The following is a 27,544-nucleotide window of genomic DNA, read 5'->3' as shown; positions in this document are numbered from 1 at the left end:
AGTGTCTAACGGCTAGTTTTCAAATGTGACTGCTTAAATAGCCTAAGGAAACAGTAGTAGACACTAAAAGAGTTACTCTATTTGTGCATTAAGTGTTTTCCATCTACCAAGAGTCTATTGAGAGAAAAGACAAGTAAAAGAAGAAAGAAACGCATTCAATACATTCCTAGAAGTTTTCTTTTCTTTTCTTCTCTTCTTCTCCCAAAGCTTCCTCTCATTTCTTTCTTTTTTTCTTCTTCTTCTCTTCTCCTCTCTTTTCTTTGGCGGAACAGGGGACCCATACCCCCGCTCCCTTCCTTCTCCATCGGACTCAGGGGAGGCCGCGGTGGCCAGCCCCGTCGGCGGCAAGGGGTGGCGAAGCAAGTGCGACCACCCCCAACGGCTGGCGGCGACGCACAAGGCCGGCGGCGAGAGGACATGCCCAAACAGGGCTCTTCTGTTTTTGAGTAAAAATTCCGACGATAGCCGGCTCAAAGCCATGACAACTTGCATCACGGAAGGAAGAGATGAAAGTTAGAAGCCCTTACCTTAGCCTCCGACGAAGACCGGCGATTCTCTTCCTCTCCGGCGGCAATGGAAGAAACCCGTGTCGTGGCTTCTCTCTCTCTCTCTCTCTCTCTCTCTCTCTCTCCCCCTCTCCCCCTTGGGCGGTTGCACGAGGAAGAAGAGGGGACTCGGGGGGTTTGCGGCTCCTCTTCTGGTGGACTCAAAGGAGAAAGAGGAGAAGCCCTAAAACAGGGGCTCCTCCTTCTTCTTCGGGATGGAAAGAATCCATCCCGCTGACTCACGTGAACGCACATGAGGCCAAGTCTTGGGACTGGGCCGGTCAAGTGGACCGGGCCCAGTTCCAGGGTCTCACACCTCCAACATACAAGAATTAAAATAATCTCACGGGTTGTTCACTAATGGATCTACTTTGCTCCTTAGGCTGAATGTGTATCTTGCTCAAGTCTCCTTATGTCAGCAACATAATCACAAGCTGACTCAGATTTCATTTTCAGCTTCTCTACAACTTTGTTAGAATCAAATTCTATGCATGCATATGCTGCCCCCTACAGGTCATCTTCTCTGTATTGAACCGGAGGCTCTCCATTGGCAGATCCCTCCGTTCGTTTTGACTACTTCAGCTTGATGCCCGCCACAGTGTCATGGATTTTTTTTAACATCCTATGTGACAACCTGTACGATTGATTAAACTAGTCACTTCCTTGCTTAATCTATTTTACTTCGGCTGAATGTGTGGATGACAATAAGAGAGAGAGAAAAAGTTGATTGGTCCTGTTGAACATTATCTGATCTCCTGCCTTTCTAAAATAGAGATTATTTTGTCATCCACACGTCCCAGGAAAGCAATCTATTCCCTGGAGAAAAAATCTCTCTCTCTCTCCCTCTCCCTCTCCCTCTCCCTCCCCCACCGATCGATATGGAGGCACTGCTATCGGTTGGAGGATACATCGCTTCCGCCGTGCTGGACAACTTGGTCGGCCAGGTGAGCTCTGATGCCATCCAGCAGTTCGGGCGGGACTCGGGGCTTCAGGACGACCTCAGGAGGCTGCGAACTACCCTGCTACGGACACGCTTCATCCTTACGAGCGCCGAAAAGAGGCGCACCAAAGATGACAACCTTGCCCAAATCCTCCAAGAACTCAAAGACGCCGCCTACGATGCCGAAGACTTGCTGGACGAATTTGAATACCAAGTCCTGCAGCAAAAGGCTGAAAGCAAAGAGAATCAGAGAGGTAATTTCTTATCTTCTTCTCTTACACTTGCTAGAAATGTGTTCAATCGAGACGGCGATGCTGTGGCTAAAGTGAGGGAGGTTATGGGGAGGTTAGATAGCATTGCTGATGATATGGAAAAAATCATCAGGCTCCTGGCTTTAGATGATGAAGGGAAAGAATATCAGAGATCGGCGAGACGAGAGACGAGCTCGTTCTTAACTGAACCCGAAGTGTTTGGGCGAGAAAAAGAAAAATCAAAGCTGATAAAACTACTGTTAAATTCGGGAGATGCAACTGAACCTGATGATGATCTTGTCCGTGTTTGTTCAATGAGACAAAAGAAAGATAGTATTCCTGTTTTGCCAGTGGTCGGTATTGGAGGGATCGGAAAAACTACTCTTGCTCAGCACATTTACGATGATCCGGAGGTGAATGATTATTTTAAGCTAAAGATTTGGGTTTGCGTGTCTGATAATTTTGATGTGAAAAGGCTAACTAAAGAGATAATAGAGTCTGTTACCCGGGAGAGACTCTCTGATCACCAAAATTTGAATTGTCTCCAAGAGATCCTTAAGGAGAAGATAATGTCAAAGAGATTCCTACTCGTCCTTGATGACATCTGGAATGATGACCGCAATGAATGGGATCGTCTGTGTGCTCCATTAAGGTTCGGACTGCAGGGAAGCAAGATCTTGGTAACAACTAGATCTCAAAAGATAGCAAAGATGATGGGCACAAAGGAGGCGGTCTTCTTAAAGGGTTTAGCAATTGATGCCTATTGGGAATTTTTCAGTAGGCAAGCATTTGGTTCTCATAGCCCCAAAGAACATCCTGAGTTGGAAGCTATTGGCAGGAAGATTGCTGACAGGCTGAAGGGATCTCCACTTGCAGCAAAGACGCTAGGAGGCCTATTGAATTTAGAAATGGATGAGAGGTGCTGGAGAACCATCATTGACAGTAAAATATGGCAACTAAAACAAGGTGAAGATGACATTATGCCGGTCCTACAGTTGAGCTATCAGTACCTGCCTGGATATCTGAAGCAGTGTGTTGCATATTGTTCTATATTTCCTAAAGATTACGCTTACACAAAAGACCAGCTAGTCCAAGTCTGGATGGCACAAGGCTTCATTGTACCTCAAGGAAATGTGCGGATGGAAGAGGTAGGGAGTGAGTACTTCTATGATTTACTTGGCAGATCTTTCTTTCAGCATTCATGGAATGATGTATATGTGATGCATGATTTGATACACGATCTGGTACAATCTGTCTCAGTCGACGAATATCTAAGAATAGATGGCAAGTGGCAGAAAATCCCCAGCAGGCTTCGACACCTATCAATATATACTCTGAATCTGGTGCCAAGTAAGCTAATGGACTTTGGCAATTATAAGAATCTACGCACCCTTGTCTTCTTCAAGGGTTTGTATGATACAAACTTTTGTTCTGTGCTTGATTGCTTGTTCACAGTGTCAACAAAGATCCGTGTGTTGAAATTAAGGATTTGTGGGATCAAAGAGTTGCCTGAAAGTATTGGCAATTTAAAACATCTTCGATACCTTGATATCTCTTCAACCAGAATTCGAAGGTTGCCTGAATCACTGTGTAACCTTTACAATCTTCAGGTGTTAAATATATCTGGCTGCCCAATTGAAAATTTTCCTACACGCATGACCAACCTAGTTAAATTGAGGCAGCTTAAAGTAGCTGAGAAGACAAAATGCGAGTTGGCTGATATCAGGAAGTTAACGTCTCTCCAAGAGTTGTCAGTATTCGAAGTTGTAAAGCAGAGAGGGCACAAGATTGAAGAATTAAAGGACATGATACAGCTTCGTGGAAGAATTTGCATTAAAAATCTTGAGAGCATCGAAAGTGAGGAAGAGGCCAGTCAGGCTAGGCTGAATCATAAACAGTACCTTGATGAATTGGCCTTGATATGGAATATTGATAGAGGCACCAGCTCAGGAAACGATGATGAGGTACTTGGAGGCCTCAAACCGCATTCCAATCTCCGAAGGCTGGAAATCAGAAACTATGGTGGTGTCCGATTTCCAACTTGGCTGGAGCCACAATCGCTCAAATATTTGAAAGCTATTTGCCTAGAAAATATCCAAAGTTGCGGGCAACTTCCATCTGTTGGACAGCTGCCATCCCTCGAGATTCTGCGCATCAAAAATATGCATGCGGTGAAGCAAGTTGGTCATGAATTCTATGGCTCTCCAGAGGTCAAAGGATTCCTATTGCTGAAAGAGCTGAAGATTTCAGACATGCCGGAATGGGAAGAATGGTTCAGAATCGAAGGTATCCAGATGTTTCCTCAACTGCTTCAGCTCCGTATCGTGAACTGTCCCAAGCTGAGGGGTTTACCCTGCCTCCCTCCCTTGCTCACAGAATTGTCCCTAGAGAATGTGGGAATAAATATGCTCCCAGAATCATGGAACGGAGACCATGGTTTTACTGATGAGAGCAGTATGACACAGTGCAGCAGAAGCAGCAGCAGGACCTCTTCAATTTCTGACATGCGTATCCGCCGGTGTCCAAACCTGGTAAATCTGGAACAATGGCTGCTGTCACACCACCTGCCGGCTATCACGGACTTGAATATTATTGACTGTCAAAAAGTTGCGAGGTTGCCAATGGAAAGGTTTAAAGACCCTTTCTCCCTCGAGCGTTTGATAATCAAGGACTGTCCCTTGCTCCCGTCCCCAGTGCAACTGATCCTTCCCTCTTCTCTCCAATGGCTTATATTGGATTCATGTGGTCATCTGGATGAGTCGCTACCCAGCTGCCTGCACAACCTCACCTCTCTCACCCGATTGGAGTTGGTCCGCTGCCCACACATAACTTCTCTTCCAGGAGAAGTGCTCGGTCACATGATTGCTCTCAGACATTTGACTATTCTGGACTGCGGAGAACTGAGGTCACTAGGGGACTTACGAGCTCTCAGATCTCTTGAAATTTTTCATATAGAAAGATGTCCTCAGCTCACGGTATTGGCAAATGAGGAAGAGCAAGGCGAGGGTTCGGCACGTCTTCGCGTCGTGACCATCGACGACACTGCCCTGGTCAAAGTGCTGTTCTCCACAATCACCCCGCCCTCACTTGAAACACTCCAAATCTGCGGCTCAACTGAACTCATATTGTTCGCTGGAGAGGAGCAATTGTGGTTGCAAGGACTCAAATTTCTCAGAGACCTAGGTCTTGCAAGTTGCAACAATCTTCAGTCCCTACCACCACAGTTGCATAGCCTTTCCACCCTCCGATATTTGTCGATAAGAAATTGCCCTGAGATCCGCTCGCTGCCAGAGAAGGGCCTGCCTTCATCCCTAGAAGACTTATATTTCCATAGTTGTCATCCGGTGTTGACAGAGCAATTGCAAAGGCACAGGACAACGATGAAAAAGTTGCGTAATGCGATTCCGTAGCCTACTTAGACAGGTACAGCCCATCACCCCGCCCTCTTACCGACTTTTTGTTTCCTTTTTTTTAGGAAAAACTGCATTATTTAGAGCACCGAAGAATGTTTCTACTTACTGGATTTTTTTTTTTTTGAAAAAGTATTTACTGGAAAAGTTCCACAGTATCACATTTACAGTCATATGACACAGTGTATCCACACATGAACAAACTCATTTCTGCTTTCTTTGAACCAATATGTATTGAATTGCTCAATAGACAAAGAAATATTCAGATCTATACACAACACTAATCGTTCAAGACATCTATTCACAAGACATTAGAAGGAATAACATTATGTTCAGATCCATATATGGAAATGATAAAATTCACATTCACAAGACATTTAGATTATGTTCAGAACTTTCAGAACCTCTCAATCACAATCAGAACCATGTTCAGAACTCATTTGCATTCAAAATATATTTAGAATCCCTAGCAATCTCTTAGACCATGTTCAGAACCCCTAGCAACCTATCAACAGTAACAATCACTGTCTTCTTTCAGAACCATGTGCAGTGAAGTCTTGAGTTGGTACAGTGTTGTCTTGACTTGATAGGATGTCTGGGTGACCCCCTGGTGCTGACTTGTGGCAATACTATTTCTCATGTGACCACCTCTTCCAACACTAGGCTTGGATCTCCTTTCTATCTCAAGTTCCTACAAAACAAAGTGAAAGCTTGTTTGTGATAGTTTAATAATTAACAAGCTGATACATAATGTTTAGGTCCCACCTGATACACAATGACAAACCAACTGCTATTTTCAACATACATGGGACCAGAATTGTTAGTACTTCCACCTATAACCTGCCACATGACACACTTGCATAAATAACAAATAAATAACAGGATACATAACAAATAAGCATCTTATAAATCACAAATAAAGAACATAACCTCTGACATACATCTACATCCCTGTCTTCTCTCTTCTTGCTCTTTCAATTTTTTAGGTCTAAGTCTTCTTCGCTTCTTTCAGGTCTTGTAGTTTTGCCTAGACTGCATACGGTTTGAGCACCTCATAGAATGATACCTCAGTCTAACCCCAGCCTATTTTTTAGGCTCTCTCGTGCCTCTCTTGCTACTCTTTTTAGGCCTTCCAGGTTGCTTCTTTACTGCAGGACGATCAAGAGGTTCAAAATTTGTTTTCACCTATTATTCCTCACTAGGAACAGGATATATCATAGGCTCATAAGCCTTTATATAGTCCTCCTTCCTATAATAATAACTAATGTACATCTCAAGCTGCTGCTTTGATGCATATATTGCAGCAATTGCATGCTTACAACGGATTCCAGTGAGTTCCCACATGTAACAACCACAAGACCAATTGTTTAAGTGGACGCAAAAAAAAAAAACCTATTGCCACAACTCACTTGGTACACCAAATTTTCAGTATATGTAGGCAAACATATAATTTAGGCCGTTTTCTCCTCTTCAAGCCTCTTCTGTGCACTTGGAGTGATTTTCCATTAAATGTTCTTACTCCCATCTCTTTTCATTTGAAACCTCTGCATAAGGACGGTTTTAATCTACTTTACCATTGTGAGGATTGGCTTTTCCCTTGCCTCCAATATGTGAGGACCCGTGCAGGCGTGTGTTTAGTCCCACATCGGTTATTCGCTGGGTAGATCTTAGGTATTTATACAGGATCAAGGAACCCAAATAATTACTTCCAACTAGCCATTTTGGGTGAGATCCTGGGTTGTTTACAAATGATATCAGAGCGGACCTGGCCCATAATCTATGTGGACTAGGGGACACTGCAGCACGGATCCATTGGAACTAACCATGAGCCGATCGTGGTGTTTGTGATTAGATTTGAATGGATTTGAACCCTTAGCCTGATGAGAACGTCAGGGCTTAAATGGGGGGAGTATGTGAGGATCCGTGCGGGCGTGTGTTTAGTCTCACATCGGTTATTCGCTGGATAGATCTTGGGTATTTATACAAGATCAAGGAACCCAAATAGTAACTTCCGGCTAGCCATTTTGGGTAAGATCCTGGGTTGTTACATAATATACAAGAATTAAAATGCTCTCATAAGTTGTTCACTAATAGATCTACTTTGCTCCTTAGGCTGAATGTGTATCTTGCTCAAGTCTCCTTATGTCAGCCACATAATCATAAGCTGACTCAGATTTCATTTGCAGCTTCTCTATATGTGAGGACCAGCCCACACACAGTGGACTAATGGGCCAAGCCCAACGTGGCTGGCCCATCTGAAAATCCAAGTAGCCTTTCAGGAAGAAGATGGAGGCGGTAATCGCCAGCTGTCCGGCGGTTACAACCGCCTGACAGCCACGATCACCACCACTCTTCTCCCTCCCCATCGAGTGCCATAAGAACCAGGGGCTCTTCTCATGGATGTTTCATTCCTCACCTCTCACTGCCCCTCACTCCTTTTTTCTCCTGCTACAAGGAACGGAAGAGTAGGGATCTAAGCCACCGGAGGGAACATCATAGAGTTGTCCCGGAGCTAGGTAAGTCCCTGACTTCTTCTTCCCTGGTATTATGCAAGTAGATCTAGCTTAATCATGAAACAACAAGACAGAGAGAAAAAGAAATAGAAGAGATCAAGACAAGAAAAGGAAAGAATGAAAACAAAAGAAAAAGAATAAGAAGAATAAAAATAAGAAGAAGAAGAAGAAGAGGGAAGGAAGGGGAAGAGTTTACCTGGCATACTCAGCTGCAGCCGTCGACAGCCAGAGGCTCTTCCTCCCCTCCTTTGGTCGCAGCGAGCTTGGCCGCTGCCATGGCTGCATCGATGGCCACGGCCGTGGGTTACTTCCCCTACCCCAATGGGAACGAGGGAGGAGCCCCCTGCTCCAACTGCAGGCTCCATCGGCCCTCGGTCGGAACTGCGGCGGGCCGGAGGCCCCTTCCTTTCGAGAGGGTGGTCTCGACACCCCTTTTCCACCAAGGAACAGAAGGGGGCCGGCCGCCGCGGGCGCGGCCACGGGTTCGACCGCGGGCGCCGCCGGTCGCGGTTGACCTCTTCCATGAGGGGGAGCTGCCCTCCTCCCTTCTCAAGAGAAGAAGGATGATGAAGAAGGGGGGGATCGGCCGCTACAGGCCGAGCAGCGGGCGATGTTGGCCGGCCGCCGGCACCATCGACCTCGGACTCGGCTCTTTCCGAGTACTCCATGAGCTGCCTCGCTTCAAGTGAGGAGGAGAAGAGGAGGGGGAGGAGATCGGGACGGAAAGAAGAAGAAGAAAAGAAAAAGAAAGAAAAAGGAAAAGAAAAGAAAAAGAAGAGAAGAAAAGAAAAGAAAAGAAAAGAAAAGAAGAAAGAAAAATAAATAAAAAATGGCTGTGGGCCGAAATGGGCCTGATTTCGGAGTGGGCTTCAAATAAATTTGGCTTTAGAAGCCTGAGGCCAGGCTGGGCTCTGGTCCGAGCCCAGTGTTCTTAAAACCAAAACTAACTGGGCCTGAAGAGCTCAAATTTTAATATAGGGACTATATTGAATATAGTTTGAGGCTAGGTTCTCTTTAAATTAATTAGAATTGATAAGGTATAATTATAAATTGACCAATAGTGTTTTTGGGCCTGAATATAAGTGGGCCCAGTAATTAAATCAGGCCAAGAGCCTTATTCAGAACCCAATTAAACATCGGGCCTGAATGCAAATTGGCCCAGACCTGAACTAGAGGGTAATTTGGTCTAAACCAGAAGTGGAATTGGCTCAGACCTGAACCAGAAGCTGGATCAAACCTGAACCAGAAGTTGGATCAGACCTGAACCAAAAGCTGGATCGGACCTGAATCAGAGGTTGAATCAGATCTGAACCAGAAGCTGAATTAGACCTGAGCCAGAAATTAAATCAAATCCGAACTAGGAAGTAAATTAGACTAGAACCAGAAATTTAATTGGGCCATGGGCCTGAACCAAAAATTGAATTAAGCTATGGACCCGAAAATGAAATTGACTCCTATAAATGGATTGTAAACGGGTTAATTAAGAAAGAATGTAAATAAATGAAGTCGAACATGCAATTAACAAGTAATTTGATAATGTTATTAGGTAATTGAAGAATCGGCACCCAAACCTAAGGTTGATGGGCAAATTAAGGTAAGTAATCTGTCTTAATCTTATTATGGATCACGTATCACATTTTATAAGATGAAAAAGTATTATTTATGCAATTGGAAATGTGTATATGAATTGTGAAAAAAGTAACCCTGATATAATCTTATGTTTTATCAAATACTTGTGACTACTCGATTATGAAATTGTATATGATTATTTATGTTTTCATAAAATTAGGATCAAGCATGTGTTAGCAAATGATTACATGATTTTGGGTCATAATTATTATTATATTGTATACACATGATTATGATGATGTAGAAAGATGCATAGAAAAATAAAGTTTTTAGCATAATTATGAGTTTGATTTAGCATGATGCCATTATTCACTTTCCAAAGTATCTATGAGAAAAGATTTATAAAAAGCATAATATGTTTTAAAGACTCTCAGATCGCTATGCACGACCCCCGCCAGTAGGTAACAGTAACTAGGCATATGACCCCCGCCAGTGGGTAAAAGTAACTTGGCTTTACGACCCCCGCCAGTGGGTAATAGTAACTCGAAGATAACCCTACAGTGGTAAAGGCCTTGCCGTGGGAATAAGAGCAGCCATAGCTACACTACCATCTGAGAGTATGAATTTCAAAGTACGGAATAATGGTAAAAGTTTTATGATGTATAAATGGCAAAAGTTTTATGATGCATAAATGGCAAAAGCTTTATGATGCATAAATGACAAAAGTTTTATGATGCATAAATGGCAAAAGTTTTACGATGCATAAATGGCAAAGGTTTTATGATGCATAATCATATTTATGAAGTTGCATGAATGGACAGGCATAGTTTTATAACTAGTTTGATTATGGCAAAGGTTTGATTATATGAAATGTTTACTTTATTACAAGCACAGATTTCAAAGCATGAATAATAATAGTACATATTTCAAAGCATGAATAATGATAAGTATGGATTTCAAAGCAAGAATAATGATGAGTACGGATTTTAAAGCAGGGAATAAAGACAAAAGGTTTACGTCTGGTTTGATTTGGAAAATGCTTTCTTTATTACAACTGTTTGTTCTTCAAATAGTGCATTAGCATACAAAAATACTATGCTTGATCTGATAAGATTATGCATTGTTACTTACTGAGCTTTATAGCTCACACCCATTTATTTATGTTCTTACAGATGAATAGTAGATGCTAGGAACAAGGAGCGTGACATGCCTCAGGGTTATGGGAATAATAAAATATTAAATGATGATATTGTTTTTAGAAGCTTTGTATGGATTTTAATACCAGAACATTTAATGACTTTCATGAATATAGTTGTTTACAATTTGAAGTTTTTTTAAAGAGGCTGCGTGCTATTGTATGCTTAACTTGTCAATAGCACGGCCGTGTCATGATCCGAATTCGGGGCATGACATTAAGTGGTATCAGAGCAATAGGTTTAACCATGATTTAAAAACTTTAAGACTAATCATGGGAATGGGTAGTTAAGTTAGCTTTCACATAATTGGAATAACAATAATAATAATGGTGACAATAAGCAATAAAAAGAAGAAATGTAGGGCTAATACAAGCCATTCTAGAGACGTGATTGTGACAGAAAAAGTATCAAAGCCTAGGTTAAGATTATTGTGAATTGTGATTGAAAAACTACCAGAGCTTAAGTTATGATCACATGGGATTGTGACAAAATTAGAATCAGAGAATAAGCTTAAGATCACTAGGGTTTGCAACAGAAATGTATTATAGCTTAAGGTTATGATTACCTGGAACATGACAAAAGTAGTAGAATTACATTCAGTGCTTAGGTGAAAGGTCGCTAAGCATTGTGATAAAATGTAAGTACTAGGTTTTGGTATTCAATGAGTACGGAAGGACTGGATAAGATGTTTTGATCATGATGAGAGAGTTTGACCTAAGATAAGTGTAGAAAGGTTAAATATGGCATAGCGGTTATACTATGTTCGGATATTGTATAAATGACTCGAAAGTTTAAAATTGATATAGATTTGGATGTGATTATTAGAGTGTGATTTGTACATGAATTGGTCATAGAATTGGAATGAGTCAAGAAGGATTTTATTTTATATAGTATTATAAAGGATTGTTCTTCAAGGTTAAATCCGTATGTGGATTATAATTGGTATTGGCATACTTGGATATTGCAAATAGTTGTATTCTATTGGTGGATTAAATTCTTAAGTGCATATTGATTGGGGAATTCTAGTTATTTGAATTTCCATGTTGGATTGGGCTATTAGATATTTCTCATAATTATTGGATACTATTTGATGTGTTAGTCTAACCTCAAGTTTAAGTTTATGATTTGACAAGGGATCTTTGTTATTGAGTAGAGACTTTGATTTTGGAGATAGATATTGAAATTGGAATGCTTGCTAACTGGGCTCGTAGCCAAAGTGTGGATCAGCTATGTTGGGCGTCCTCTCGGTGGATATTTCAGGTTATGATTAATTGGATTTTGACCAAAATTTAATGAAAGAGGATTGATCATGGAATATTATCATACAATGTAATTATTTGTTTATTAGTCAATTTGGAAGTTCATTTTAATATAGGGGTATATTGTAATATTACTTCTAGCTTGAAGTTAATCATTTTGTGGCAAGTTTGGATCTCTTCATAAGAAATTGTTTAAGATTTAAGCTATAAAAAATTTTTATGCTACCTAATTAGAATCCTCTTCGAGGTTTGAACATGTTTGGGGAGTATGAATGAAACTCTTATATTGAAGAAAAATATATTGTGAGTTATTGCAAATAGGTCTATTTTCTTATTTAAGAATTGATTTTATTGTATTCATCTTGATGGAATTACTAATAATTTTAATTATCGTCTTTGGATCCAAATAATAGATCTTATTCATGTTTATCGGGGACTGTATGATGTATATGGAATTTCAATTCAAAGTTTGGAATTATAAGTTAATCTAGGGTCTTTTGTCAATATTGTTGAGGATATTGTTGAAACCTAAATTTGCATGAAGAATTTAAATTTTAGAGACTTAGATGGTTATGATGGAAGATCTTTGAGGTTTGACTCATTTGTGTTGAATTAAAGTCTTGTAATTTGGTGGAGCATTAAAAAAAAAAATCTAGTTATAAGAATTTGACTTGGAATCTTCCAGTTGAATTGATAAAAGAATTAAGATTCAATACATTTTGGAATTATAGTAACGAGCCCATATGATGATTTTGAATGGAACAATCGACTTGAGAGTTAATCTATATTAGATGTATTCGAGGTAAATTAGGGGACAAGAATCAAATTTTTTTTTTTAGGCTTTACTTGGAAAATTGAAAATATGGATCTCTTTAGTTCATAATACAAGTAATATTTTGATCAAAAGTTATTAGTGAATCCAAGGATTTTAGTGTTTTAAATCAGAGAGCGCAGCGGAAACATGGTAGAATGTTAGATAAAAGACTAAGTAACTTCGTTTGTTTAAGAATTAAGGTATGTAAATTTCGAGGACGAAATTATTTTAAGGAGGGAAGAATGTGAGGACCAGCCCACACACAGTGGACTAATGGGCCAAGCCCAACGTGGCTGGCCCATCTGAAAATCCAAGTAGCCTTTCGGGAAGAAGATGGAGGCGGTAATCGCCAGCTGTCCGGCGGTTACAACCGCCTGACAGCCACGATCACCACCACTCTTCTCCCTCCCCACCGAGTGCCATAAGAACCAGGGGCTCTTCTCACGGATGTTTCATTCCTCACCTCTCACTGCCCCTCACTCCCTTTTTCTCCTGCTACAAGAAACGGAAGAGTGGGGATCTGAGCCGCTGGAGGGAACATCATAGAGTTGTCCTAGAGCTAGGTAAGTCCCTGACTTCTTCTTCCCTGGTATTCTGCAAGTAGATCTAGCTTAATCATGAAACAACAAGACAGAGAGAAAAAGAAATAGAAGAGATCAAGACAAGAAAAGGAAAGAATGAAAACAAAAGAAAAAGAATAGGAAGAATAAAAAGAAGAAGAAGAAGAAGAAGAGGGAAGGAAGGGGAAGAGTTTACCTAGCATACTCAACCGCAGCCGTCGACGGCCAGAGGCTCTTCCTCCGCTCCTTTGGTCGCAGCGAGCTCAGCCGCTGCTATGGCTGCATCGATGGCCACGGCCGTGGGTTACTTCCCCTACCCCAATGGGAACGAGGGAGGAGCCTCCGGCTCCAACTGCAAACTCCATCGGCCCTCGGTCGGAACTGCGGCGGGCCGGAGGCCCCTTCCTTTTGAAAGGGTGGTCTCGACACCCCTTTTCCACCAAGGAACAGAAGGGGGCCGGTCGCCGCGGGCGCGGCCTCGGGTTCGACCGCGGGCGCCGCCGGTCGCGGTCGACCTCTTCCGTGAGGGGGAGCCGCCCTCCTCCCTTCTCAAGAGAAGAAGGATGATGAAGAAGGGGGGATCGGCCGCTACAGGCCGAGCAGCGGGCGATGTTGGCCGGCCGCTGGCACCGTCGACCTCGGACCCGGCTCCTCCCGAGTACTCCATGAGCCGCCTCGCATCAAGTGAGGAGGAGAAGAGGAGGGGGAGGAGATCAGGACGAAAAGAAGAAGAAGGAAGGAGAAGAAGGTTCGAGAAGGGAGAAGAGAAGAAAAAGAAAGAAAAAGAAGAAAAGAAAAGAAGAAAAGAAAGAAAAGAAAAGAAGAAAGAAAAATAAATAAAAAATGGCTGTGGGCCGAAATGGGCCTGATTCCGGAGTGGGCTTCAAATAAATTTGGCTTTAGAAGCCTGAGTCCAGGTTGGGCCCTGATCCGAGCCCAGTGTTCTTAAAACCAAAACTAACTGAGCCTGAAGAGCTCAAATTTTAATATAGGGACTATATTGAATATAGTTTGAGGCTAGGTTTTCTTTAAATTTATTAGAACTGATAAGGTATAATTATAAATTAACCAATAGTGTTTTTGGGCCCGAATATAAGTGGGCCCAGTAATTAAATCAGGCTAAGGGCCTTATTCAGAACCCAATTAAACATCGGGCCTGAATGCAAATGGGCCCAGACCTGAACCAGAGGGCAATTTGGTCTAAACCAGAAGTGGAACTGGCTCAGACTTGAACCAGAAGCTGGATCAGACCTGAACCAGAAGCTGGATCAGACCTGAATCAGAGGTTGAATCAGATCTGAACTAGAAGCTGAATTAGACCTGAGCCAGAAATTAAATCAAATCCGAACTAGGAAGTAAATTAGACTAGAACCAGAAATTTAATTGGGCCATGGGCCTGAACCAAAAATTGAATTAGGCTATGGATCCGAAAATGAAATTGAGTCCTATAAATGGATTGTAAACGGGTTAATTAAGAAAGAATGTAAATAAATAAAGTTGAACATGCAATTAACAAGTAATTTGATAATGTTATTAGGTAATTGAAGAATCGGCACCCAAAGCTAAGGTTGATGGGCAAATTAAGGTAAGTAACCTATCTTAATCTTATTATGGATCATGTATCACGTTTTATAAGATGAAAAAGTATTATTTATGCAATTGGAAATGTGTATATGAATTGTGGAAATGTTTTATGATGCATAATTATATTTATGAAGTTGCATGAATGGACAGGCATAGTTTTATAACTAGTTTGATTATGACAAAGGTTTGATTATATGAAATGTTTACTTTATTACAAGCATAGATTTCAAAGCATGAATAATAATAGTACATATTTCAAAGCATGAATAATGATAAGTATGGATTTCAAAGCAAGAATAATGATGAGTACGGATTTTAAAGCATGGAATAAAGACAAAAGGTTTACGTCTGGTTTGATTTGGAAAATGCTTTCTTTATTACAACTGTTTGTTCTCCAAATAGTGCATTGGCATACAAAAATATTATGCTTGATCTGATAAGATTATACATTGTTACTTACTAAGCTTTATAGCTCACACCCATTTATTTATGTTCTTACAGATGAATAGGAGATGCTAGGAACAAGGAGCGTGACATGCCTCAGGGTTATGGGAATAATAAAATATTAAATGATGATATTGTTTTTAGAAGCTTTGTATAGATTTTAATACCTGAACATTTAATGACTTTCATGAATATAGTTGTTTACAATTTGAAGTTTTTTTAAAGAGGCTGTGTGTTATTGTATGCTTAACTCGGCAATAGCACGGCCGTGTCATGATCCGAATTCGGGGCGTGACACTATAATTTTGTTAAAATCAAATTCTATGCATGCATATGCTGCCTCCTACAGGTCATCTTCTCCGTATTGAACCGGAGGCTCTCCATTGGCAGATCCCTCCGTTTGTTTTGACAAAAAAAATGCACAAATCGCCAAGAACGATTACGCTCTTGCAAGATTGACACTTTTTAAAATATTATTTTTATTTGCATCCACTGTACATAATTTTGGAAACTTTTACCCCCTCCATTTAATTGCCCGACCTGATCAATATGTACTAATTTAGTTCTCGAGAAGAATTTCTCGTTACTAGAATATATTTTTTATGAAACTGGTGCTTAGTTATATGATACTGGGAAAGTGGCTTTTGCATGTTTGGTTGACAATAAAAAATTGACACATTCTAGCATTACTTAGATTTGGTTAGGCAAAGTATATGTAGCCGTGCAAAATACCATATTATACCTTTTATAAAAAGAAAAAAAGCTTAAGCTATTCTCACTAAAAACTTAAAGACATTTTTGGAAAAAAAATATCCTAATTCTCAACAAGTGAAAATTGGACTTTTCCATAGCCCATGTTAATTTTTCTTTCTAATGAAATGTGGAAATTTTATTTTCAGGATGGAAGCTATTTTTTTATCTTTTTCCCTTAAAAATTCTAATCAAATATAAAGCATTTTTAGAAAAAACTGCATTATTTAGAGCACCGAAGAATCTATTTACTGGATTTTTTTTTGAAAAAGTATTTACTGGAAAAGTTCTACAGTATTCAACTCTCCACGTTACACCGATTCTCTCGTAACATGTGTCTGGAATATATTTTTGTGCAAACAGATGGCCGTTACTTTTTTGTACTTAGCCAGCGATAGCAAATGGGCTTCCTAGAAAGCGAAAAATTGCCACCAAGGTGGTAGCCTAGTGGTACTGGGCAGAAATTCTAACCTTAAGATCCCAAGTTCAAATCGTTGCGGCGACGATTAAATTGTGGACCGGAGCTCACTACTTGGGCCACTGCTTGGACTTGAGGTATAGGACCGCTCTTGAACCGCTAGTAGCCGGGGTGGTGCCGGGTGTGACGTACTCACACTTGGGACTCGAGCCAGAGCCTAGAGGGGTAGCTGAGCCGGGCCCATGGGTGGGGAGGGTATGAGTAAAACCGGTCGGGGTGCCCAGCACACGGCCATTTCTGCCCGCATCGAACATTTTTCTGGCGGGGCGGGGGCCCAGTGGGGGCTGCTACGCGGGGTTGGGCTTGTCCCTTCCTCCCCCTACCCCTTTTTTATTAGCAAAAAAAAAAAAAAAAAAAAGCGAAAAATAGATTGTTTGCATTTATGATGAACTGCCGTGCTTGTAAATGCATGTAGACTGATGATTTACAGCAGAAGTGAGTGAGAATGTACCATCTATGCAAGTACGCGCATTTTTATTGTTGAAAAGGGAGTCTTTTTTGAGACTGAAACTTGTCTTGAACTGCATCCATCATATGAATATATTAATAAAAATTGCTTGCCTTCGACCCCTTTCTCCTACTCTCCACCCTGGCCTTTAATGACCAAGTCTACAACCCCAACGGCATCTATCACTCTGTCCATCCCACTCATCAACTTCCTTGTCAACCCAAACCTCTCCATGATCCTCATCCTATTCCACATCATTGTCCACCCCGACCGCCTCGCCATCACCGACTTCATTTGCTCTCTCACCTTATACCAATTCGCCTTACCCGCCTAGACCTGAAGAAGGGTGATATCGTCCACATCTTTGAACTGTTGAATTCAGGCTTCATATGAATTTTCCCATCCGGTAGCACAAGGAAGATGATATTTTCGCCAATTGGTCGCTACTGGCGGAACGGGATGTTCCGGCAACAAGAACACCTTCAAAATTAGAAATAAGAAAATATTAATAGCTACAAAATTATAAATAAGCAAAATTAAATAAGCAAAATTAAATATTCGCAAGTGTTGTGAACGTAGTACCTCAACAAAATGATTTCCATTTACGAATCCGATAGCGATATCTTTGCGGGATAGAAGAGGTACTGGCACAGAACGGAGAGGTAGGAAGGTCAGACATTGTTGCAACGAGAGATGGTATAGGACAACATTATAGCAGGATGATATAAGATGACCCATGTCCGGCATAGTCATCCATCTGTCATATGGTGGACAATCATCATAATATGATAATGCATGAGTGATCTCAGCAATCGTCCCTTCCACACCATATAATGTGCGATAGTGGTCCGAATGACATTGCAACTCTTGCAATAAATCCTTCCTAACACGCACCCAGTCATCTTCTCCAAATCCCAGTAAGTCAGCTATTGCCCTAAATCCGCAATTCCCATCAGCTTTTACATCCTTGATATGCTGGATGTATGGTCTCAAGGCAGAAGGAATAGCATCAATATAGATAATGGGCGTATGTGACTGGGCTCTAGTACGAAAAACCTGCAAATAATATCAAATGATAGAAAATATGTAACAATGGCAGAAATATCCAAATAGTTATCCGTCTCAGCACATCCCGTACCGGCACGGCACGGCACGTCCCGACATGTCCCGTATCGGCACATCTCGGCACGGCACGTACCGACATGTCCCGTATCGGCACATCTCGGCACGGCACATCCCGTATCGGCACATCTCGGCACGGCACATTCCGTATCGGCACATCTCGGCACGGCACGTCCCGACATGTCCCGTATCGACACATCTCGGCACGGCACGTCCCGACATGTCCCGTATCGGCACATCTCGGCACGGCACGTCCCGACATGTTCCGTATCGGCACATCTCGGCACGGCACGGCACGGACCGTCCCGTAGACGTTGTGATACCTATTGTAAGGAAATAAATATTTGGTACTTACCTTTTGCTTGGGCCGCCTCTTTTGAATCTGAGTAGATGGATTGCGGATGGTAACTTTCTCAACACCAGGTGAATAACTATCCTGTCCAGATAGAACCAACTCAAACGCAGACGGGTCACGTCGAGTAGACGTATCAACCTTCATTGAAGCGCGCCCACGTGAACCGGTCTTCCGTTTTGCAGGCTCTAAAAGAGGTGTACTATCTGGACTTGCAATCTCTCGTAACTTCTTGATCATCTGCAATTGAGAAGCCCCATCTAACTTCTTGAATCGTAGCGCAATCAAATCTAACTCTGCATCACAACTCAACTGAATTGGCTGCACGGGGGGGGTAGGCACAATATCAAGTTTCCTCCAATGAGGATCTATGCAGTCGAGAGGAATGGGCCGACCTTCCACCCTGTACCGCGCAATCTGGTGAGCACATGGTATACCATGTGTGCGTCGAATAGCGCACCCACAATTTGAATCATCAAACCCAACTGAATTGGCTCGTTTCGATTGGGCGAGGACATGATTTAACGCACTTATAGATATGAAACCTCGCAACTCTTTGAATTCAGCTGACTTGAAGTTGTGCTGCACTACCAATAAACTCTTCTCCAATGAGGCTTTAACGGAGCTGTGCTGCAACTCAATCAATCCATGTATTCTAGTCCAAGATGACTCGAAACTTCCTTGGCTTGATCCAAGCTGCTTTTTGAGCTTTGCATGTGCACTCTCGACCCTAGTAAACAAATGAAAGTTAGATATAACAATTGAGGCAAATTAAAATTAAATGAGTCTTTATTTGTGATACCTATTTGTCGTCACATTTCCGTAGTGCCTGCATGTATCCGTCCACGCCGCAACAAATCTTTCCTTGTATTTGCTCAGCCAAGTATCTGACACATACTGTAGTGCATCTGGATAGGTACCGAACTCTCTCTGCAGTGCACTCCAGCGATCATTATACTCGTCTTCCGTGGAGGACAGCACTAGTACATTCCAATTTCTTTCCTCTTAATGCAAAAGGGCATCCACACTTCTTTGTCCCACAGGCAGTCTTTATTCGCTTTTCTTTTTTGGTTCGGTACGTCCCACCCCTCTCACAACCTAACGTAATTCTGGGTTTCTTAGAAATGGTACCTGCATCGGATGATTTGATTACAACAACAAAACCATTTCGCCTCCCAGCTTCACGACACCAATTACACAAGTCCTCTCTACTCTTGAAGATCTATACATTAAATAATTTATGTAAGTACACAGTTGTAAAAATAGCTCGCTAAACTAATACAAAATTGCACAATACATTATAATACCTCGTAAGTTGTAAATTCGCTTGTGTAATCCAGTACAAATTCTGATCCAATTATACTCGATTCGGTTGTAGCATAGCCCTACATATAAAATAATTTATCACCAAGAATTAATGAATCAGAGGATCTGTTCGGCACAAAATTCAGCACGGCACGCGATTTGGCACCAGAAGCCTTCTGTTCGGCTGCACAGTGCCGAACAGAAGGCTTCTGTTCGGCTGCACAGAGCCGGACAGAACCCTTCTGTTCGGCTGCACAGTGCCGGACAGAAGCCTTCTGTTCGGCACTGTGCAGCCGAACAGAAGGCTTCTGTTCGGTTGAGGGTTGCCGAACAGAAGGCTTCTGTTCGGCACTGTTCAGCCGAACAGAAGCCTTTTGTTCGGCGATCCAGTGCCGAACGGAGCACGAACCGTGAAAAAAAAAAAATTTCGAAACAAGGTGGAATACGTACCTTTGCGGCCGATTCTTCGTCCCAAATCACTAGTTGCTTGTCCATGCTTCGAATGGGGCTTAAATCTCCTTCAAAGATCGCCTAAACGATGTAAATGGATCGAGGGGTTTAAGGGGGGTTTGAGGGGTGTTTTTTTTTTTTCTTTTCAAAACGAAACGGAGGAGGAGGAAGGGGGGTGTACTGAGAAAATTTCAAGGGCAATATGGTAATTATACTAAAGGTTAGTTTGGGTATTTTTTTTTTGGTTTTTGGGGGGTGTCCTTAGCAATAAGGGGGGTGTATATAGAACCCCCCCAACTCTAGAGCCAACGTGAACAAAGAGGACATGGACATCAGACGCGACATGAAGGGCTTCAACAACACCTTGCTCAACTCATGGAGCTAAAATCAAGCAATTTATGGAACCCATGCAAGAGAAGCCATGTATCGATCCAGTCGAATGATAAAACATGGAGTAAAAGCATCCAAAAGCATGTATAAAAAACATGGACGAAAATGACACTCCTAACGTTTCTGTGAAAATGGTATCTTGTATGAATTTTCTCATAATTTATTGCAAAAATAATGTTAATCTCATCCTTCATTTTATGCATCAAGAGACAAAATAATAGACTATCGGTATCAACCGATACTTTGCAAATACAAAACAAAAAGGGGAGAAAATTCCACTCACTCATCTTCTAGGTTGAAGAAATCAAGGAGATCTATAAATTACTCCTTGCTCTATAATAAACATTAAAAGTTACAGAAAAAAAAAAGTAAACATTTTATTTATCAAACACTAGTAAATCATATAGATAATGAAATGAAATGCAAAAGAGAACTCGCCTAGAAACAGACATTTGGCCTTGTCCAGAACTTCTGTTTGCAGCTAAAAATGTTTCATCTTAGACACTATCTCAATTGAGATTGAAACAGAACTTTAACCAAAAAAAAAAAAGTTTAAATTTATTAATGGGGCATTGCTACTTTTACATATAAACAAGGATGGACAACTGAAATATATTGATTAATGAATAAACCTACAGGAATTACAGAATTTTTTAACATATATACCTGCCTAGTCCTAAGCCATGAATTGAAGTGTTGTCACCTACCTACTTGTTAGAGGGAACTGATATGCCGAGTTACATGAGTATGGTACTGATATATGATCTCCAGACCACTCAACAGCATTTTACGTCATCCTCAATTTTTTTTTAAAAAAAAAGTTGTTTTATGTCAACCAGCAGATAGCAAATCAAATGGCTCTATAAACCGAGAAGAACGGTCTCTCTTCTTCTCAGGAGTACACCGGATAACACTGCCCTTCCCAAGCTTAGGAGAGAACCTGCCATTCTGATGCAATGATTTTAATGGTGAGGTGGCTTCTGAGGTGGAAGAATTTGCTTTTATGCACCCTTTCCTCAAAGGGAAATTAACTCTTTTCCTTGTCGAACAGTTCCCCTTTTCTGCTCTTCTGGCATGGCGAAGGAGCTTCACATAGAAGGGATTTGCAGCAGTGTGACACACAAACTCATCACTTGCTGGAGCTCTTTGTAGATCAGCATTCCCATTGTTCACCTGAAATCAAAAGTTTGTGGTAAATACATAAAGTTTATCAATTTTTGATCACAAGAACAAGTATGCCATATATGCTTGCAAGCAGAAAAAAGCAAATACCAGCTGCAGAAGTGCAGAAAATGTCCTTGCAACATCATGCATGGGTTGGCCCATCACAACATCGGTGAAGGACATGCTTCCTCCACTGTCCACTTCGAAGGAAAGCTTGTCCAAGATTCTCTCGCCATATAAGTGAATGTCAAAAGGAGGGTGTGTATCCTGGCAAAACAATTCCCAATCAATGAAAAAAATAAGGAAATCACAAATCTCACATAACCAGAAGAATTCTTTGGCTAATATAGATCAGGATTGGAAGAGAATGGAAGCAATCTCCTGCTACCCACTTGCTCTTCCAAGGTGTGTTCAATCCATTCTTTCCATGTTGAAACTCGTATGGCCAACTCTGTTTGCTTCTCTGTTTCAGCTATGCTAGCAAGAAGGGCATCCTGAATGAAGAGAGGATAGATTACAAAACCAGCATGAAGAAAGTGGATAGGTAATATAAAATTTCAAACAAACAATATAGTTCCCACAAGATGCAATATAAAACAGGACTTGAGGGAGCCAAGTGAAGTAGAACTGACATCTGGTCTGATACTCTTGGGAACCATACCTGAAACCTTAGGTCCTTAACATCTGACCAGATCCTCATGAAAACCAACTCATTGCCTAACAAATTGAATGATCATTAAAAGCAATAGGAATTCACCTAATACATTCACACCATAAACACTGAAGCCACCGCCACGAGTAGAAGTTTCCTTAACAATCCTTAATTTGATGCACAGATCATCATCTGCCTAACCAGTTCCTGGCCAGGGGAAATTCAAGAGCTCCTTAATAGTTGATAAACCCTGCTGAAAGGCAACATAATACAAGGCAATCCATGTCATCCTCAAACCTAAGAACTGGCATCTAGAGGCCAGAGTTTAGCTCATCTGCAATAAGCAATGGACTGATGTAGCTCCGTCCATGGCCATTCCCATAAAGCACCATAACTTTATATCAGGAAAATTGGGTGAGAGACCCTTTTATCAGGAAATTGCATTTTTCCAATGCAAATTTTCTAGCTACATAAACAACAAATACCAAGGTGAAATTTTCTAATGGGACATGCATGAAGCACCATTCCTTTCCTGGGTGATCTGATGGTATATCCTTCCTTAGCATTGTTACAGGCCCTTAATGTCATTATTTAAGGAGTTCTCAAACATATTCTTAATCACTGAAATTCACCACCTTACCACTAATGCCATGCTAACACACTTTAACATAATTCAGTCCAAAAATCTAATTTTAGTTTCCTCACTTTGCCTAATAACCTTTTATTAGGGGTGGCAAAATATGATCCGACCCGCCAACCCGACCCGTGTTCGACCCGCCATAAACAAGTTTGGGTTTGGCCCCCCGGATTCACTGATTCAAGGGTTTTAGATGGGATGGACAGAAGAGTTCGAAGCAGTACGGAAGAGTTTGAACGGGCGAAGAAGAGAGCTTAAAGAGGGCTGAAGTTGAATGTCCCATACCATCCCAAGTCGTAAGCGACAACATGCCCAATCTGTCATAGCCAACTCGTTTGCTTCTACCAAGCCCACAAGCTTGAGTCTTCGAAATACCGGAAGCAGAATGGAAAAGCAAGGGGCAGGTTTGAGCAACTAAATCTGATAGCAGAACAGAGGATGAAGGCCTGATTGCGACAGCTTATCGAGACTTGTTACTAGACCAAGCAAATTCCCTAGAAGAGAGCTTAAAGAGGGCTGAAGTTTAAGGAAAAGCGCTGGAAGGTTCTGTTCTTCTTCGGGGAACCCAAGGTCTTCTTTTGAAGAAGGGGCGCGCTAGCGCGCGTACTCTTCTTCTGCGAGACTCCATCCAAATCCGCCACTCACTCGTTGGTTGGTGTTCCATTCTGTTATGTTAGACTATGCCTTCAAAAAAAGTCAGTGATTAGGGAATAAGTATAAGTAGTTCATTACGGACATCCGGCCGGCCCTGTTTCGTCTTTCGATCTTGGCAAAGCAGTTTCTAACCAGCACCAACTTAGATGCTCGCTTTTGGTACTCCGGAAAAACAAATCTTAACAGGTTCGGGTCGTAAACAGGTCGATCCGTTTAACCTGTTTATTAATTGAGTCAGATACGGATTTTAGATGTCTAACCCATTTAACCTATTTAACCCGTTTATAATTTGATGCCCACAGATTTTTTTTCCGCTTGCTGGGAGTCTGGGACTGGAGTCTGACCCCTTTTTTTTTTTTTTTTTTGGTAAACAGAGTCACAGTGGCACAGAATCTCTCGTTTAACCCTTTTTTTCAGCTCCATCTCCAGCGGAAGATCTCCACGACTCCATCCCCTCCGGCTCCGAGCCCCACCTCCGCCGCAAGCAGTGGAAGTTCTCCTCCTCCTTAGTCAGCGATCACCCCCGCCACCTCCGGCCGTCCACGGACCCCTGAAAGCCCCCCTCCTCGGCCCCGATGACCCCCGCGACGCCCCCGGACGCCGCCAACTGGAAATCGAGCGGCGGGAAGAAAGTACCGGGAGAACTCAAAACCTCCGGGAGGGCGGAATCCGAGAGCACGAGGGCGGCGGCGGGGGCTAGGGTTAGGGTTTCGGGCCCTCCCCTCTCTCTATTCTCCTTCTTCGGCCCTCAAGACCCCGAGCCCACCCTAGCGGCTTACGGTTAGGGTTCGGACGTCGACGGCGGCGGCGATGAGAAGGTATGAGTTCTGCAGCTCCTCAAGGTTAGGGTCGGGCCCTCCGCCGAAGTCGTTGTCGTCGAGCTCGAGGTACTGCTGCCGGGCAAAATTTTGAATGGGAGGAAGAGAGTAGGGTGACCCACCAATGGCCGACTCCTTGGAATCCTCGATCATCGGCGGAAGAGAGAGGAGTCGGTCGTTGGCGGGTCGGCGGAAGGAAGGGAAGGCGGAGCCGCGGAAGTGGGTTGCGGTAGTGTGAAGAAACTAGGGCTGGCTGCCCCAAATTTTTTTTTTATTAAACGGGTTAAACGGGTCAGATCGGATTACCCATTTAATAAACAGGTCAGGTTCAGGTTGTAATTTCCTGACCTGTTTAATAAACAAATCGGGTTCAGGTTTACAATTTTCTGACCCGACCTACATCTGACCCGACCCGTTTATGTATAACCCGACCCGATTGCCACCCCTACCTTTTATAGGTTACCGATGGCACCTGATGCAAGTCAAATCGCTACATTTTCTCTCCAAACTAACTGCACCTAATGCGAGCCAATATCTAAATTTCTTTCTCTGTCTGATCTAGCAACCTTCTCTTAAACCAACCTATCATGAGAACATTTTACAATAAAAGAACACTCTTTCCAATGAAAGAACACTCTTTCCACCAAAAGCAATATATCACAAGAGAGAAACTGCACGCAATAGTTAGTCATGTTTTAAGGGGGAAATACAAATTCCGAATTAATCAGAGCGCAAGGTACTCAGCATCAAGCAATGCAAAGGGCAAGCATCAGAATCCGCACCTCTTCTGTGAAAGAAACTCCAAGGCATGCAAAACCAGAGAATACAAATACTCTACTTTCTGGCTATACACCTGAACCGAACCTTGAAGCAGCAGTGCAGCTACACCCAAGAATCCCCATTCAAAAAAGAAAAAACAAGAAAAAGAAAAAAAATCACAAAATAAACCAAAAAATGGAGAAATAACAACAAAAAAAGATAATTTAAAGTGCTGAATCAAATAAGCATTTAAATAGGAAAACAAAGCCAGCACAAGAAAAAGGAAACAAAGCAATGGACTGCTCTAATGCACAAATTTCGCCAGGGTGATTATTAGAGAAAGAAAGGACTCGGATGCTTAACTTTGGTGATAACTCATTTAAAGGACAAAGGAGGGCAAAGAGGAAGGATGAGAGGCGAAGGGCTGAATTCCCCCATCATTACTTAGAGCAGTCGCCAGAAAGGGTAGCAATGATTGGTCGGTGGACACTTATCGCCGGTGGTCAGACTGATGAGGAGACGAGACGAGAGGCGGTGAGGGGGGCGGACTCTTTTTTGTCGGATGATGGAAAGACAAGAGAAGGCAAGGAGCTAATGACTGGTAGGGGATTATCGAGTTGAGGGGTGGGGGCCTCATTGGTGGGCGATGGCTTGGTAGGGTTCAAGAGTTGTCAGGTTGAGGCCCTGAGGGAAGGAGGCAAGGAGGATGCACTAACCCAAGACACTGTCCTCTCCTTTCCTTAGTCAAGCGATGAAATGAACCAAGCTCTAAGCCTCCAATGGGTTAGGGATGTAAAGATTAGGGTTGTAAACCCATGAGGATACTTAAAAATTATTACACATATATATAATACATTTATTGATTAAAATAATTGGGCTCAGATTGAGTTAATGTAAATCCGAATCAGTATCGTTTAAGGGGTGGTCTCAAATTTCAGGCCTGGTCTGTCCCATTGGGCTAACAAATGAAGCCCAAGCCCGACCAAAACATGTCGAGCTCGAGCAAATCTGACGGGCCACCCGGTATTTGAGCAGATTTACTCAAACTATTAACAACACTTTAAGAAGCCAATTTTTCAGGATTTAACCTCATATTTTGGTACAATTATGAAGAGATTATATCCTTAGAACTCATTTAGTTTGTGAAAAGAAATTTCTCTCACTGGAATATTTTTCTTAGGAGGCCGATGCCTGGGTATATAATACCTAGAGAAATGATTTTTTAATAATTAGTTAACCATAAGAAAGTAGCACATTCTAGAGTGCTTATATTTGGTTGGGCATCTACTTTCTTGAAAAAATTATATAAAATACTTGCTATGCTTTTAATAAAAAAAGACTTTATCTCATTCTATCTAAAAGCTTAAAGACATTTTTAGAAAAAGAAATTATCCCAATTTTCAACCAGTGAAAATTGAATTTTTTTCATATCCTACATAGGGTTTTTTTTCCATGAAATGTAGTAATCTTATTGTTATAAAAAAGCTATTTTCTCATCTCTCCCTTTTAAAAACTATAATTAAATATAAAGTATTTTTTTATTTTTTCGTGGGCTATATTTTTCCTCTTCTCTTCTCACAAATCAAACAAGTTTTAAAGTAATTGGTATCTTAGCTCTACTTAATAAAATGCTCGTTTTTCTTTTCCTGGCGGAAAGTTCTCTCTCTCTCTCTCTCTCTCTCTCTCTCTCTCTATCTCTCTCTCTCTCTCTCTCGTTGCTACTTGATGGTAACTCAAAAAGAAACTTGGCTACCAGTGATGATTTTTTTTTATAAGTGACAATGAAGGGAAGACCCCTAATTAGCATTAATGAATTAGCATCGTGAAGCATGCCAAGGATGAAGCAAAGTAAATAGTGCAAAACTATTGAGTCATTTATCTGAGTTTTTTTTAGTTATCATCTCTTTTTTTTCTTTCATGTTTGGTGTAATATTAATGTTCTGATGGTTCACTTTATGCTTTTCCCGTTGACATAATCAGTTCCATTGTCCAGTGAAAATCTGCTTACAGAAAAAAAAAAAGAGAGTCAAGATAAAATTCAAAAAAAAAAAAAAAAAGAATTGTATATCACAGGTGGAGCTCAAGCTGCTTGGAGTCTTTAAAATATATCAGCTAGATTTTCAACAATTAGTGCACAAAGTGCTTGCATGCATTTTAGTATAGTATGGATGATATGCCCACACATTGTAAGCATACCTTCTTGCACGTATTGAAGTGTCCATCCATACCACCAAGGTAGCATTCCATCCAAAAGGTAAATAGGTTAGATTTGAGTCCAAATTGTACTTACGGAGCCAATTCAGATTGGACCACGTCAAGATGGACTTGAATATGAGATGACCTAATTGCATCGCACCCACCCTTACCTTACCTGAGCCAATGATGATCTGGCCTTAATTTGCTTTTGGACCATTTGAATGAACAGGAAAAGAAAAGCTGGAGGTACAGCCACGTTCAAACATTCACATCATGCATTTAAG

The 27,544-nt window shown here is 41.7% G+C and overlaps 1 protein-coding gene, 1 long non-coding RNA gene and 1 pseudogene across 3 annotated transcripts; 1 reads left to right on the top strand and 2 right to left on the bottom strand.

The window, feature by feature from the left end:
* The window catches only part of LOC113461416, a 48,832-nt pseudogene extending 24,954 nt beyond the window's left edge, over positions 1–23,878 (bottom strand).
* Positions 532–15,311, top strand: LOC103698248 (putative disease resistance protein RGA1). 2 transcript variants are annotated; one of them, XM_039131858.1, is made up of 2 exons: positions 532–5,159; positions 15,143–15,311. In XM_039131858.1, the coding sequence occupies exon 1, from the start codon at positions 1,424–1,426 to the stop codon at positions 5,144–5,146; it is 3,723 nt and encodes a 1,240-aa protein (XP_038987786.1). In that variant the 5' UTR covers positions 532–1,423; the 3' UTR covers positions 5,147–5,159; positions 15,143–15,311. The 2 variants fall into 2 exon arrangements, with proteins under 2 accessions (XP_038987786.1, XP_038987787.1); XM_039131859.1 differs by lacking the exon at positions 15,143–15,311 and adding an exon at positions 10,401–12,334.
* Positions 5,342–6,851, bottom strand: LOC120112429. Its single transcript, XR_005514059.1, has 2 exons — positions 5,912–6,851; positions 5,342–5,837 (listed from the first exon to the last, which is right to left on the bottom strand). It is a non-coding gene; the product is annotated as an uncharacterized LOC120112429 (long non-coding RNA).
* Positions 23,879–27,544: the final 3,666 nt, after the last annotated feature.

The sequence above is a fragment of the Phoenix dactylifera genome, chromosome 11 (assembly GCF_009389715.1).
Source record: "Phoenix dactylifera cultivar Barhee BC4 chromosome 11, palm_55x_up_171113_PBpolish2nd_filt_p, whole genome shotgun sequence".
NCBI lineage: Eukaryota > Viridiplantae > Streptophyta > Magnoliopsida > Arecales > Arecaceae > Phoenix > Phoenix dactylifera.
This window is presented reverse-complemented; position numbering and strand designations above follow the sequence as displayed.